The sequence below is a fragment of the Equus asinus genome, chromosome 3, assembly GCF_041296235.1.
Source record: "Equus asinus isolate D_3611 breed Donkey chromosome 3, EquAss-T2T_v2, whole genome shotgun sequence".
NCBI lineage: Eukaryota > Metazoa > Chordata > Mammalia > Perissodactyla > Equidae > Equus > Equus asinus.
The window spans coordinates 91,389,409-91,405,856 of NC_091792.1; the positions used below are offsets into that span (position 1 = coordinate 91,389,409).

General features: G+C 38.1%; 1 protein-coding gene across 15 annotated transcripts in view; it reads left to right on the plus strand.

Moving 5' to 3' along the window:
* The window catches only part of FAM13A (family with sequence similarity 13 member A), a 313,429-nt gene that overhangs the window by 256,969 nt on the left and 40,012 nt on the right, over positions 1-16,448 (plus strand). For all 15 annotated transcript variants that reach the window (XM_070505399.1, XM_070505400.1, XM_070505393.1 and 12 more), the window contains 3 exons: positions 2,330-2,516; positions 14,745-14,821; positions 15,207-15,249. In XM_070505399.1, the coding sequence (XP_070361500.1) occupies positions 2,330-2,516; positions 14,745-14,821; positions 15,207-15,249 (307 nt within the window). The remainder of the gene's footprint in view (positions 1-2,329; positions 2,517-14,744; positions 14,822-15,206; positions 15,250-16,448) is intronic.

Below are 16,448 nucleotides of genomic sequence, written 5' to 3' on the forward strand. Positions count from 1 at the left end.
TTGCTAGAACATTAAGTATGTGTGTGGGGGTGAGGAGGAAACTAAAAAGAAACCGAAAAATAAGATCTAGAAAGTGAAAGTGAGAGGCCACAGAGATCTAAGTTCAGGTCAGATGTCAGTGACGTCCCATATGAGCCAACCTGTCGGGATGTCACAGGCAGGACCGTGTCCAGTGCTGCTCAAGTCACGTGGGGACCATGGCAGAGCGGCCTTGACTTACCCAAAAGCAGGCTTTCCTTTGAGAAGAACAGGATTTCCACATGAGCACAACTGCAGAGTCAGATTGTCATATATTTATTTAGACAGGATTTATTCCAGTCATTCATTCACTATTCAAAAAGATTATAAAATAAGCTTTGTCTTTTAATTTCTAAAAATAATTTTTAGCTCTTGTATTAGTCTGTTTGGGCGGCCATAACAAGGTACCACAGGCTGGGTGGCTGAAACAACAGAACTGTATTTTCTCAGAGTTCTGAGAGCCTGGACGTCCTCGATGCAGGCGCTCACGGGGCTGGTTTTGATGAGACCTCTCTTGGGCTTGCAGGCGATGCCTTCTCGCATGTCCTCACGCGGCCCTGCTCTGTGTGCATGCTCTCCTGGCGCCTCTTCCTCCTCTTGTAAGGACACCAGTACTATTGGATTAAGTCCCCACCTTCTCAGGTTGTGACTCATGTCACCTTAATTACCTCCTGAAGCCCTGTCTTCCAGAGCAGTCACACTGGGGGTTGGGGCTTCAACATACGAACTGGGGGGGGAGACAGTTTAGTCCCTAAAAGCCTCCAAAGAAAAAACCACTCCATTGAAAAATGATAATTGGATGTCTACCTCAGGAGTTAGGAAAAATATGAAAAGTGATAAGAAGACAGAACTTAAATAGTAAAACAAATAATTTTGAATTTGAGACCAAACTCATCCAGCCATCCACAGAAGGCTCTGCTCTGCACGCACAGAGGAGAGAGACTGAGTGTGTCGTGAGTATAGTTGCCACGTGTTAGTCCCCATCAGCTTTTCCGTAACCCTTCGGGTATTTTATCCTTAGGATATTTCTTATGAATGATGCATAATTTTTTATATAATTTTACTAAATCTATAGATGTTTACGTTAAAAGTTGTATAAGATAAAACTAAATTAAATATGGAATATTAAAAATCACCAAGGAGAGTATAACTTCGAAAATATTATGATAATATTTAATTCAAAATTTTGCCTCCATTATAGCCCATCTAACACAGGATATGAATTTAGATTGCAGAATAAATATTTAACACTCTCTCTCATTTTTGGATGTGGTTGAACTGACAGTAAAATATGGTCATCTATTTTTACTCTTTCGAGCTCATTTATTTCAAGATAGAGCTTTAGGTGTTTAGGGAGGTACCTTTAGGCTCACACCATGAGGAAGAGTAAAACCTCACTCATTTGTACCTTACCAAGCCTTGGTGCCACACTCACGGCTTAATTTGTTCCTTGATGTAGTAAAAAAACAGACATTTTTGCTAAGTAATTCAATTTTGTGAAAACCTCTTAAAAGGGAATATTTAAAATACTTAAAGAAAACTCTTTCAAGAATGTTAAATGAATTAAATTCTGTAATTGTGACATTCATATCTACTTCTAAGACTAAGTAATGAAGGACCTCCAGTTATTAGCTTACATGCTGGAACTCTGTCTGTACCGGGAAGTAACAAATCCATATTTCAGTTAAAGTGCTTTGCCATAGTTTTTACTATACTATTTCCACCAAGATTATCTAATGCAGTCACATTTAGGTATTAATGCATTTCTACTGTGTTGAAATGTCTTTATCATTTGGGAAAATCAGTAGGTCCCATTCTGGAAAAAAAAGCATGTTTCCTTTTCAGATTTTTCTCCAAACACTGTATTAATTTATAAGATTTATGTGTGTATGTATGTACATGTGTGTGCACGTGTGCGTATATTATGTATATATAATTATTATATTTTATTATATATATTTTTATATATAAATTTATATATATATAAAATCTGTGAATAGTGGGAAATTTCTTTGTGAGCTTGCAATATTCTACCTGTTAGAATGCAAATTACTTTTGGTACAATCACAAAAGCTTTTCATTGGTAGAAAAACAGCCCTTGCCAATTTGCCTCCAGGAATAATTTCTCTTGTAATGTGATTTCTTCGGCGCCAAGTGCTCTCAGGAGCGGCAGTCTGCTCAGATTTTGATCAAAGATGCAAACTGGAATTTCTAGGCACTCTTCTGACTTCCTAGGTAACACACTGTTGGTGTCATTAAAATGTCCCTTTTACCTTTTAAAATTAAGCTATTTTTTTTTTTCCAATTCAAGGGGACTTATCAACAAAGAAAATATTCCTTCTGGGTTCACCAACCTTGACGATTGTATTTTGAATGCTCCAGAAGTGGAAAAATTACATGAGAGTGCTTCTGGTTATATTGGAGAAAGGGGCAAACCCAAACGTCAGAAATCCAGTTCTAAACTTTCTGAGCACAATGAGAATCAAGATAGTCTTGTGGTAAGTGAATAATCTTATGAAAGTTTTACTTGTAGCTGGTTAGGAAATATCACATCTCTTTTCCTTGCTTTGTACAAAATAACTTAAATCTTGAGTTTCACGGAATTATAGAATATGAGTTCTGAAGGAGATCTTAGAACTGCTGAGCATACACACTTGTACTTCTTTTTAATAAATATAGAAAAGATTACATTCTGCCAAAGGAACCAGAGACATCACGCACTTTGATTTCCATGTTATTCAAATTGGTCTGATTTTTGTCTTTTTTTTTTTTTCTGCTTTTTCTCCCCAAATCCCCCCAGTACATAGTTGTGTATTTTTTAGTTGTGGGTCCTTCTAGTTGTGGCATGTGGGATGCTGCCTCAGCATGGCCTGATGAACGAGCAGTGTCATGTCCACACCCAGGATCCGAACGAGCAGAACCCTGAGCCACCGACCGGAGAGCTCAAACTTAACCACTCGGCCACGGAGCCAGCCCAAAGCTTTCTCATTCTTTTGAGCATTTGTAAATTTTATTTTTGGAAGAAAATTGTCAACACAGCATTTTTCCCTATAGTTTATGTGAATATGTAGGAAAAAAATTTAATGAAAGAACTTAAACTGAGGTGAAAGAAAAACACAAAGGGAAAGATGATCATCCATCTTCATGTTCAAAATCTCTTGACGTTCAGAAATTTAGTATCAAATCTATATTCTGTAAAGTATTTTCTTCCAAATTAATCAGAAACACAGAAAAAATTAGTCTCCCATACAGTTACCTCACGCCTGAACCCCGGATTGTTAATTTGATGTAGAAGTTGTAACTAGTGGTTGCAGTCAATAACTAAATATTTATTTGATATAACTATTAATATACCTCATCTTTTTTTGATATGTTCTTCAGTTTCTCCGAGAAGTGAGAGCCAAAGTCTGTCTTCTAATTCTCTTTAGTTTTAAAAAATTTAACAACAAAAAACTGAAGATAAATTTTATGCTATAACATGAACTGGAGTCCCTAATAAAAACAGATAATATGCATTCTTACTGTTCAGTGTGTAAATCTTCTGATCTACTTTATCTCTGACCAGTTTTTAGCTCCATGCTGGGTTTTTCATACACTTAGCAAATCCTATGGGCCACCTATTTTCCTAATGTCAGTTTCTGCCTGTGCTCAGAGAAGGTTCCTAATTTTGCCCTAAATAAAATAAATGTAAATACAGATCTGGAGGGAAACATGCTTCTTTGACTACCCCCCCACACACACACATGTCTCGATATTCTGTTTCTAGAAATAAACTGAACAGCTAGAATGGACAGAAGCAATTGTCCACCTCAAACCCGTGTCTGACACAGTTCTCCAAATAAAGAATGTAAGCTTTGGAACCATTACATTAAATGTTTTTTAACATTAACTTAATTCTTATTTTGGGGGAAAGTAAATTTTTAAGTCAAATAAATGATACTAACATCATTAGCTCTTTATTTGGCCCATGATTTGCTTATCTGCCAAAGAGAATTGCAATGACTAAAAGTCTGACACTTGGCTTCTTTGAAAAGAATGTACTTCTCTATCTGAATCCCTTTTTACATGAACTTAACTCATCAATGATTTTTTTTCGCCAAGAATAGCGCCTTAACTCAGCTAGGTGATAACAGCTAATAAAAGTGGAAAAGTACATTTATTCCTTAGAATAAGTGTTTGTGATACAACCATGGGCATAGTCTTTGTTTAGAAACATTTGGATGAGAGAGGCTAATTCCATTTTGGTCTTTGTTGTGTGAAAGGATTTGCCCCCACTATAGCTGCCAGTTTCCGCATTCCCGGTTTGTCATGTCATATGTTAACATAAGGGAGCCAAGTGGACCATGTCTTTGTTGCAATGAATAATTTAAAACCCTACCAACAGCACTTAGAGAAAAGAGGAACTCCTCCTCTGAGAAGTGAGGGTGTTCTTGAAGATCTTTTCTAACTCGCATATTCCATGAATGTTTGAATCTAATCTTCACAGGTAACCACAAAGCAAAGAGCCAGGGAACATAACAATGACCAGTATTTAGACTGCCTCTGAAGGTTAAGTTGTGCATCTTAATTTCTCACTTATTTTTAACCTGATTTTACTTTCCCCAATTGTCCTCCAAAACCTTCCCTATCCATTCTCAGTTCTTTACACCCTGACTAAACTTTTGTTTCTATAGCTGAAAAAAAAAAAAGAATTATACATAATTAAATGCCTTCTATGTACCAGGAAGTATTTCAGGTCCTCAGGATAAAGCAGTGGAAAGAACAGGGAAAAATTGCTGCCCTCGTGGAACTTACATTCTAGTAGGGGAAACAGACAATAATCAAGATAAATAAGTAAAGCATAAAATATTAGATATCAGTAACTACTGGGAAGAAAAATAAAACAGGAAATGGGGACAAGGAAGTATTAGGGGCAAAGGGTTGCAATTTTAAATAGAATGGTCAGAGAAAGACTCCCAAGAATTTTACATTAATTATAAAGATCTAGAAGAAGTAAGGAAGCAAGCCACACTATAATAGCAGGTGCAAAGGCCCTGAGACAGTCATTTGTCTGAATGTTCAAGAAACCACAAAAACACCATTGTGGTTGGAAGAGAGTGAGTAAAGTGAAGGAGGTAATGGGAGAGAGAGAGCCGATTAAATGGGCCTCACAGATCATTGTCAGGACTCTGCCTTTGCTCTGGGTGAGATTAGAATCCATTTGAGGGTTCTAGGTAGAATGGTGATCTGACTTACTGAAATTTGCTACTATGTTGAGAATAGACAGCAAGCAGGCGAGGGCAGAAGCAGGAAAACCAGTTAGGAAGCTATTGCAATGATACAGGTTTGAGATGATGATGGTTTGAACTAAGGTGATACCAGAGCCAGCACACAGTGCCTTGCAGGCTGTGCAGTGCGCTGCTCTAGGGAGCACTGTGCACATCGGCTAAAACATGAGTGATTTCTCCTGGAGTAGTGCATTGCCGTAGTCATGAAGCGGTGGATGGGTTCTGGATATATCTGAAGGTAGAATTGACAGGATTTCCTGACATTACCTGTGGGGTATGAAAGTTATAGAGGAGTCAAAGATGACTCCAAGTTTTTTGGCCTGAGCAACTAGAAGATTTGTGTTGCCAATTTAGTAGGATGGAGAAGACAAACGTTTGGGGATAATATCATGAGTTGAGTTTGGGACATGTTAAGATCGAGCTGCCCATCAGATGTCTAAGAGGAGATATCAAGGAGGCAACTGGATTTCTGGGCTGATAGCTTAGGGAGGAGATCTCGCAGGAGATGCGATGTGGGAGTCATCAGCAGATAGAGGATATTTAAAGCCAGTACACTGGGTGAAATAACCGAGGGAGCGCCTGTGGAGAGAAAAGAGAAGTGGTCCCAGGGACTGTGACCCCTGAAGCACAGCAACATTCAGAGGATGGGGGAAATAAGGTACAAGTAGAAGAGACTCAAGAAGGAGCAACCAGCAAAGTACAGAAGAAGCAAAGGAGAAGACAAGCGAGGTGAGTTTGGAGGCTTGGAAGCCAAGTGAACCCAGTATCTCGAGTTGGAGAGGGAGTCCGATGATTGGTCAAGTGGAACACTGAGAGTTTGACCATTAGAATTAGCAAGCTGGAGGTCACTTAAGAGCAGTTTGGGTGGAGAGATGGAAACAGAAGCCATTTTCCAGAGAAAATGAGAGGAGAGCAACTGAAGACAGTAATAATTTCCCAGTGATCTCACCAGCCCACAGCACAGCCACAAAGGATAAGATTGTCAACCTGAAAAAGATCATCTTGTAGATTTGGAATCTCTAAAGTGGGAACTGTCTGGGCACTTTCCCCTTTGGCCTTTCACCTCTCAAGGTTATGATGAGCAGAGACCAAGTCTACACATAATTCAGAACTCAGAAATTAGTGGCAGTAAGTGACGTTAGAGTATTCTGCCTTGTCTCTAAGTAAACTGCTAGCTCACACCTCAATCTCAGGAGGAGAGCTTGTCCCCTGATTTACTTTGAAGAGTAAAGGCAGCCAGCTTGTGTTTCAGCAGCTTCCCTAACTCCTGCTTCAAAGTTTCTCTAGATCTCCACCCATTTTATTTTCTCACCGACTCAAATGATAAAGTAGTTTTTCTAAATTCTAAGGTTAACCTCTAAGGTTAAGAAGTGTCTTTGGAAATTGTGTTTTCTACATTCTTCTCCCCACCCCATCCCGTGTATGTGTACACACACACACACACACACACACTTACTTTTCTTTGCTTCTTCTCCCTTGGCTCATTTTTGTTGGCCTAGAAGGTCTCTATCTCTAAAAATGTTCTCTCTCGGCCACAATTTCACAGTTTAAATCAAAAACCTTAACTCAGTCATGCATTTTATCGAATAATCCTACTTTTGCCAGTCTGTTCTACTGACATACTTTTAATATGGAAAGACTGTAAGTATTCATTTGCTCACCACAAGGATGTCTGTAATCATGAAGAATCAGAAGCAATTTAAATGTTCAAAAGTAGGTGACCAGATAAGTGACATTTGTCTGTCAATTCAATAAAATATTATTTAATGATTGAAAATTGTGGTTCTGGACTATGTAATAAAATGGAAAATCTTTGACAAGTCGTATTTTAAATGCTTTGCATATATTATCAATTTTAATCTCTCCAATAATCCTTAAGGTAGGTATTATTATTATCATCATCATCCTCATATTAAACATGAGGAAAATGAGACCCAGGAAATTAAACAATTTGTCCACGGTTACACAAAGGTGGTAGAGCTGGGATTCCACTATGTTCTTCCTCGATATTAAAAGTAGGTTATGAAGCAATATCTACTGTGCGTGCATTTGCGTATATGGATATGTGTGTACATTTATATATATATATATGTATATATGTATATAAATATTCATTCCTAGGAAAAAATGGTGGAAAGGAAATATACCTAAAAGTGATTGTATGCTTGTATTAGGTGGTGGTGGTAATATTAGAGGCAATTGTTATTCCATCCTGTTTTCCAAATATTCTCTGTGTGATTACATTAATTCTCTAATAAGCATTACATTTAATATATAAAAAACAAAAACATAGCCCAGGAGCTCTCTTATTTGCAAACAACATCTACTTAATGCTGTGTACACCCTCTGAAATCACAGGCAAGGTTCAAGGAAAGAACATAGGTCTTGTGATCAGAACTGAATTTCAGTTTCAACTTTATCACTTAATAGTTGTGGCAGGTGGCCATGTGATTTAGCTTTAGTTATTTCCTCTTTAAAATGGGGAGATTAATATCTCATCGTGTTTTTTGTGAGATTTAAATGCAACAAAATGTGCTAAAGAACAGGAACATCTGAAAACAATGCATATTTCAGTTCCTTTCTGTCTCTCTGCTCTGATGTCCAATCTCTTTCCTTCATTTTGCCATCAGACATTTTGAACAGTCTGCACTTGTTAGTTCCAATTCTTTTCACATTTGCTCATCAACCCCTGTAGTCCAGATTCTACCCCCACTTCTTTGCAGAAACTGCTTTCTCCATGTCACTGGTTGGACACGTGGTAGGAACTGGCCTTCTAAGACCCCTGTGCTATGACGTCAGCTTGGTCCTTGACATCCCTGAGTCCTTGTGGTGCTTGATACTTTGTCCCTTTTTCTCAGAACTGTTCCTCCCTGGGCCTCGATGAGGTTGACCTCTCCTTGTCCTCTTAACACAATGATTATATTCTTTTTTGCTGTATCCTTCACTGGCTAATCTTCCACAAAGCATGCTTTGGTGTACATGTTACCCAGATTTTTGTCTCATATCTCTTTTCCATTAGCACTTTGGTGATCAAAACAGACACACTTTCCAGGCTGGGCCCATGGTGTAGTGGTTAAGTTCTCACGCTCCACTTCAGCGGCCTGGGGTTCGCAGGTTTGGATCCCAGGTGTGGACCTAGCACCACTCGTCAAGCCACACTGTGGCGACATCCCACATAAAATAGAGGAAGATTGGCACAGATGTTAGCTAAGTGACAGTCTTCCTCAAGCAAAATGAGGAAGATTGGCAACAGATGTTAGCTCAGGGGCAGTCTTCCTTACACACACACACAAACAGACGCTTTCTGCCATCCTCAAGTTTACATTCTCGTGGGATGAGACAGATAAAAATCAAGTAAATATGCAGTCAGATGGTGATACATGCTGTGGAGAGAACTGAAGCAGGGTAAAAAGACAGGAAGTGGTGGGAGGTTAAGGATTGATGTTGTACAGAGGACGCTCAGGTCAGGTCTCACTGAGAATCATATTTGTGCAGAGACCTACAGGAGGTGAGGGAGTGAGCCATCAGGGTATGTGGGGAGAGACTATCTAGGCAGATGGGACAGCAGGCTTAGCCTGCTGAGGGTAAGCAAGAGGCTGCTGTTGTTGGAACAGAGTTGAGGGAGGAGCATTGTAGGAGATGAGGTCAGAGACGTAGCAAGAGTCCTGATCACTTAAGACTTTGTAGCCATTTTTAGGCCTCCGGCATTTACCTCGAGTGAGATGAAGAGCTATTAGAGGATTAAAAGGAAGAAAGTCATTTTCTGATGTACCTTTTGAAAGGATCACTCGGGTTAAAAATAGCCCACGGGTAGTAAGGGACAGATGAGAACTAAAGCAAAATAATTGACCTAATCTAAGCAAGAGATGATATCAATTTAGGCCAGTTTAGTGGAGATGGTAAGAAGTGGGCAGACTGTGGATGTATTTTGAAGTGGAACCAAGAGGATTGTTTAATGGATTGGATGTTGGATGTGAAGAAAAAGGCAGGATGACTCCAAGACTTTCGGAGTAGCTAGAAGGATGGAGTTGCCATTTACCAAGATGGAGAAGACTGTTGGTGGAGTAAGTTTGGAGTGAAAAATCAAAAGTTCCATTTGGATATGTTGAACTTGAGATGTGTTTATTAGTAAAGAAGTCAAGTAGGCAGTTAGACCTATGATTCTGGAGTTCAGGGGAGAGATGGAGTAAGTTTGGAAGTCTTTGGCACACACTTGGTATTTAAAGCCTTGAGACAGGCTGAGCTGACTCCTAGGGAATGTACAAAACGAAAGGGTCCAAGGACTGTGCCCTGGGATATACAAACCTTTAGAAGGTAGGCAGATGAGAAGGTACAAGCAAAAGAGATTAAGAAGGAGCAGCTAGCAAGTTTCAGTACCACATAGGGGCAAGAGCCTTGTTACATCTGAGTCAAGAGAAAATCAGAAGAAAGAAATTGGAATAGTGAGTGAATGATTATTTCACCTATATCTAGCAAACCCATATCTACCTTGATGGGAGCTATTTTGGTGGGAAGAGGGAGGAAAAAGACTAGTTAGATGGGTCCAAGAGGAAATAGGAGGAAGTGAATTGGGTAATGTAGGTATGGAAAGTCTTTGAACAGGTTTTGCTCTATAGGGTAAAGGAAAATGAGAGCAGCTGGAGACAATGCAAGATCAAGAGACAGTTTTTAAAAGGCAGTGATATCACAGAGTATTTTAGTAAGATAAGCCAAAAGAGAGGGGGAAATGATGCCATAGAAAGGGATCAATTGTAGAATCTATATTCTTGAGTAATTGATAGGGGATGGACCAAGTAGAGGATTGAAGGGCTTTGATCGTAAATTGCTTTGATCTAAAGACCCATCTCGTGGGAAACTTGAACAGTTTTCCCCCACTGCCTCCTTTGTATAACACAAAAGGTCATCCCTGTGTTCCAGCCACAACCTACCTTTCCTCTAAGAAAAGTGATTACTCTTCTAAGTTTAATCTCACCATGTTTATGCACACATCTAGGATTCCTTTCCTTTATGTACTATTGAGTAAGGGAAGAATGTGCTGGCCACTTTGAATTTTGTGTTTTGTCAATTGATGTTTAACATTGCTATTCGGATAGAACCTATCTTAGAAATGAAGATAATATTCACAGTGTGACAAACTACAGTTGGAACAGTAACCAAGATACGAAAGTCATAATGAGAAGGACCAGTGTCTATCTGGTTCACGATTCACCATTGTACCCCAATGCCCAGCATGGTTCAGCCCTTGCAAAAAATGTGTTGAAAAAATGAGTGAATGAATGGTTGTCAACTTGTTTAACAAAAAGACCCAAAATTCAATGTCTTGAACACAGTAAATGTTCTTTTCCCCTTGACAATCTAAAACAGGAGTTAGGGCCGGAGAGAGGAGTAGAGGACTTGTTCAACGCAATTTTTCAAGGACCCAGGCCAACTGCCTGTCTGCCGTCTTCAGCCAGTAGCTTCTAGGATGCTGTGGTGGTTTTGATCTCCATTCCAGCTCAGAAAAAGAGAGCTCGAACATGGAGGAATGTACCCAGTGGGGCAATGTATTGGCCAGACCTGGAAGTCACACACATCACTTCTCACATCCTGTTGGAGAGAAGTTTTAGTCATGTGGCCATATCCAATTGCAAGCGAGGCTGGGAAATGTGTGGTTGCTGGGCATGTGGCTACTTCGCTGCTGTGGAAGAAGGGTAGACTGGATTTGGGTGGATAGCTAGCAAGCTCTTCCATAGGCATCCGCTTGCAGAACTAGTTGTTCTTTTTGAAGTGGATTAATTTATACAGTTTTAAGCAGTAAAACATAAAGTATACAAAAGGTACAAAAAGAAACTCAAATCTGCCTTTAATCCCTTGTGAATAAGAATATATCATTCTCCTTGGCTTTGAGCTCAAGATTAGAATAATGAGGCTGTTTTGACCATCAGTGTGCTATGCAGCCCTCAGACTGAACTGCTTGTACATTGAGAGAAGGCATTTTTTTAGTGTCCTCTGTAAAGGCTTTGTCAACATTTTACAGTTTTAGAAGACAAATTTGTTTTTGCTCCAAGTATTTTCAAGTGCTTCAGTGGTCAAACAGGTTTTTGAGCCTAGCTTTCAATGCCAAAACAGAGAGGGGGCCAGGGGGAAGAATTGAAAATACATTCCACAGTCAAAGCTAATTTTTTCAAAGCTTTTGCTCTTTTTACGTTTGAGGTTATTTTTATAATTGTAGAGGGTGGTTCTTAAAATTCAGTTCCTTCTGACACCCAAAATTGCACAAATAAATTATATCATAGCAAATCTGTGTGTTTTGAAAGTCACTGGTAGGACTTACCTGAAGCAGAATTTTATGGATTATAAAATAGGTTTTATCTGGTTTTTTAAAAAAATGCAATTCAAAAAGCAATTTTATTATAATTGAAGTCATAATCTGTTCTTTGCTATTTCCTAAAATTACCTATTTCTTTTAAAAGATCCTAACTTTATAAGACTAAAATAAAAGCTAACGCAATAAAACATTTTTATAGGAATTCTATTACTTCAACCTTTAATAAACAAAAACATTAATGAGGTACTCTTTCACCACATCTGCAGAAGTGTTTGGGACAATAAAACAATTCAAAACCTTCCAAAGGCATTGAGTGGATATTTTCTCATAAGACAGGTACTATTAACAACTACAGAAGCTTTGAAAGTCCGGTAACATACTTCTTTTACAATGGAAGCATTTTACGTTTCAGCCGTTATTTTGACCTGTACATTCCATTTTTCCCTTCCCCCATCTCAGTGAAGTAGGGAACTGCTGATCTATTTCTTTATCTTAATCTTCCCTCCCTAAACCTTAGGCAAAGGGTGGCAATTTGAATTTATAAAATGTTTTGCACCCATGGAAATAGGTAACTTTTGTCACTGTACTCATAGATCTTTTACTACCCTTGTTAGTTTCATTCTGAAAAAACTGGGTTAGGTTGCCAGTTGTAACACATTCTTCACTTGTTCCTGTTTCCAAAACGTATAGGGGCAACCCAACCAGCTTAGCAAAGGAACAGTGTGTCCTCATATGCTGCTTTAGAGAAAGCAGACCATGAATATGCAACAGTCTCAAATGTGTGGAGGAAAACATGAAAATTGGAATTGTTCTAAAGCCTTAGAGAGGAATACTGAACAATATTGAAAGTCACCCTTTGTCAACGACATCTATAAAAACTCAGATCCTTGGAGAGTTCTTAAACATTTGTATCAAACATTTTTTAAAAGGTGGGGTGGGGGAGGGAGCTGAAGTTATTGCTTGTTTTAACACTGGAGATCAGCTACTTTCTCACATTTCACAACTGCTTTTTACAAAGCCTTCTATTGTATAACATAATTCTATTTTTTCTGTAATTCTCAAAACCTGTCTAGATTCTATCTTGGTTCTTTCTGTTTAGGAGAAAATCTTCTAACGTCTTCTAACTGAAATATCTTTAAATTTAATGCAGTTATGGTTTGTTTTCTGTTCTCTGTTTCTGAATATTTCTTAGCCTTACTGTAAAGATTTTTATTTCCTCTGAAATAGTCATTTGCATATAATTATAAATGTATTTCCTTGCCATTGTTTTAAAATGATCTGAAGGTAGAGGGTTGTGCTTTCCCTAGGAATTCATATTTCAGAGCTTTAGGAAACACTAATACTATTGCACTAGATCTTACACTAAAGATTTTGATAATCTATTAAAGATTACAATGAGAACAAAGATTCTTTGTTATAGATATATCCCTCTTTATCAGGAAGATCGCATTCAGGAAATAAGAGCAATTATGCTTTGGTTTACTGAGAGCTATTTTAGAGAGGCCTCTTCTAACACAAACTGTAGAGGTTTAAAAATGTAAGTATCGTTGAATGTTGTCATAATTATTTTTTATTTCTCAGATCCATTGTAAAATTATCTGTGTGAATTATTGAAGCAGTTAAGTCGATGTTCAGTAATGGCAGATACGCACACTGTATTTCCCGTTCCTGGGACGTTGTCTTAACTCTGGAGAGATAGTAGTAAAATGTTGTTCTTGGGGATTTCATAGTTTTAGAAGTAATAATAACAACATCAACGATAGCTAACGTTCATTAAATGTACCAGGTATTATCCTACTGCTTTATGTGTATTATCTCATTTAATCCTCATGACCATTCTATGTTAAGTATTGTTCCCATCTCCATTTTCCAGATGAGGAAACTGAAGGTCAAATAGGGTCATACACTTGGTAGATGATGGAGCGAGGATTCAAACTCAAATATTCTGACTCGAGAGCCGTCATTATAACTATTATGTTATGCCATCTCCCTTTGTTTCTATTCTTGAATGGAGCCTAAGGTTTTAAACTTCAAGAATTCCAGACAAGTTGGCCAAACCAACATAAATGGAAATAATTCATCCATCTACCAAGCCAAAGATTAGTTATCTACTCTAATTTTATGTTCACTTTGTGAAGATTTTTATATTTGTCAATTTCATGGGATTATTGTGAACCTTAATCCGATTTACTTTGCAAAGGGTTTTTCATAATGGGAGGTTATAAATATGTAGATGTACACATGTTGCTTCAATATGGGTTCGTTCTTTGTTTCAATGACCCAGAATAGGTGAATTGTGCTTAATGTCCTTTTAATGCAGATATGAATCTTTGAGTTCAAGGAAATTCAGGTCCAAATCTCCAAGGCAGCTATGTTTTTGCGTCTGCTGAGTGTAAATGTGCCCTTATTTCCTTATTTGTCATCTTTCTTCATGGGGATGCTTAATTGTTCGGTGCGCAGTCATCTGAATTGTATTTAGGAACTATTGGCCGTATTCAGAGAGGCAGTCAAAAACTCTTAGAAATACGCCTCCTGATGAGCGTTAGGCCCTCTCAGTCAGCCTGAAATACAAGTTATTCAAAGTAAGTTTTCTATTTATATTTTTTCTGTCTTGGCTAATATAAAGATTAACATTAAATATTGAGAAAGAAAGGTTCCTAATTCCATTTCTTTTTATGGATAGTTTACAGCTTAAGTATAAGCCACATATCACCCCAGATCATATTGGCAGTATATACTGAAAAGACGTTAAATAAGCAATGAATGTTGTCTCAGTTTCTGATGAGATTCGAGGTCAGATTCCTCAATTCTAGTTCTAATGCCACCCTGATGTTCTTACAATCTGGGTTTTGCTATGTTTAGCTGTAAAATGTCAGTAGCACCTAGCAAGGATATTGTAGGGCACAATGACCATTCCTATGATGCTGTCAGTTATCTTCATTAAAGGGATGATAAGGTTCAACATACAATTTTATGCACACAGCAAATAATAAACTGTCATAATTTTACTAGTTTTAACAAAGCTAGAAATATGAGGACTAGAATTAATTTATAGCTGCATATCATCTGATTTTTCCATGTTAAAGAAAGGAAGGTCTGTTGCATAATTCTTACCATTCCGACTAGGCAACGAATGATTCGTTTTGTTACAGAATATGGAAAATCTCAGTTCCCCACCTTCTCACGAGAGGACTGCACCTGATGATGTTGAACTGATGTCCGATGAAAGGTAATTTTAGAATTTTCTCCTCACATCGTTTGCAAGAGTATGAATAGATTTGTTTTTCATTTAATACAATGTGCCTTATGAGAACCAAAAAGAATAGAATTAAGGGCTATATGTTTACTAACAGTATTTTATAGCAAGGAAAATGCTTAGCATAGAAAATCTGCCATGATGCTATAAAGGCAAATAACCATATTCGTGTTTGTGTTTCTAGTTTTGTTTTACTCTGATGATTTTTTGGTTTGTTTTTGATTTTTCTAAGAATTTGATTTAGAGCTACTCAGCCTACTTTTAAAGTAAATGGAATCATAATTTAATGGATGAAAAGCATTGTTATAAAACAGAGTGACATTTTGTGATATTTTGTTGTTGTTGCTGTTGTTTATAGCAAAGAAAATGAAAAAGAGGACAGACACACCCAGCATTTTGAGGTGAGTAGCTAACAGAAAGACTGTGACTGTGACAGGGCGGTTGAGACATCCTTGAGAGTGTATGTGAAGCGTTATTGGCTTGTCAATAGGGTTAATGAGCTTAAGTGACAGGACTGCGATTGGTTAGAAGGCAAGTACTGAGACAGAGATTCCTTGAGAAATCATAAGAACTCTTTTCTTTGGCTTTTTAAATTCTTTTATTTTGCTTGTGAAGATAAACTTCAGTAGCATGGAGATTTCTCTTTAGATTTTTCCATAAAATGAAACAAAACAAAAAGCCAAAATATTGGCCTGATTTTTTCCAATGATTTTATGCATTTTTAAGTGATTGGAATACTGTGTTATAGTGGGTCTGTCACAGGGATTATCTCATTAATTTTCACAGTAATATAAAATCACCTTGAGTTGTTAAATGCAATTCATTTGCTGAGTTTTGTGTCTCATTTGTAGTAAACAACAGGGAGAAAATATGTAACTCCCTTATGTTGTCTATATCTCAAAGTTCCACTTCCTCTGCTGACCTCTGAGTGCCACCGTGCTGACCCCAGCGTTGGGTTTTCCTTGCTCCCTACTCTGGTTTCCATTCGTTGTGCTTGACCTCCTCCTTCAGTCATGTTTGTGCATGTCGTCTACTGCTGCTGCCCGCGGCCAGCTCCACCTGCACTCTTATTATCAGGTCTTTAAGGGACAAGAATGAAAGCATTCTCAACTCGTTCTTGGATTCTGACTCTTGATATCTTAATTCTACATAGAACTCTCCCTCCAACCCAGTGAATCCTAATCTTTGTTGGGCTCTGACCTCATTCACTGATGGGTTTATTCCATAGTATTGTGGAATAAATAGTATTATGTAAATAATACTGTAAAATAGTATTATGTGCTATGTACAGCTACTGTGCTAGGGGCTGAGATTTAGTCACAGCTACGGTCCCTGCCTGCATGGAGTTTACAATCTAGCAGATTGAGAATCTGAAAGCTGCAGGCTCCCTTCTTAGGAAAGCACGTGCTCATGTAAAATTTGGCATAAAATTGCTGGAAATTAATCGCCGCCTCTTCCCCAATGCTATGGATTTCTCATGTTTCTTCTCTTCAATTCTTGTCACGTGTACTTCTTCGTTAACCTGGCCAGGTAATAGGAAGGGAATGCTTCCTCTTTCTGACTTGACAGCTTCTGAACCACTTCTGTCATCTCTTATTTC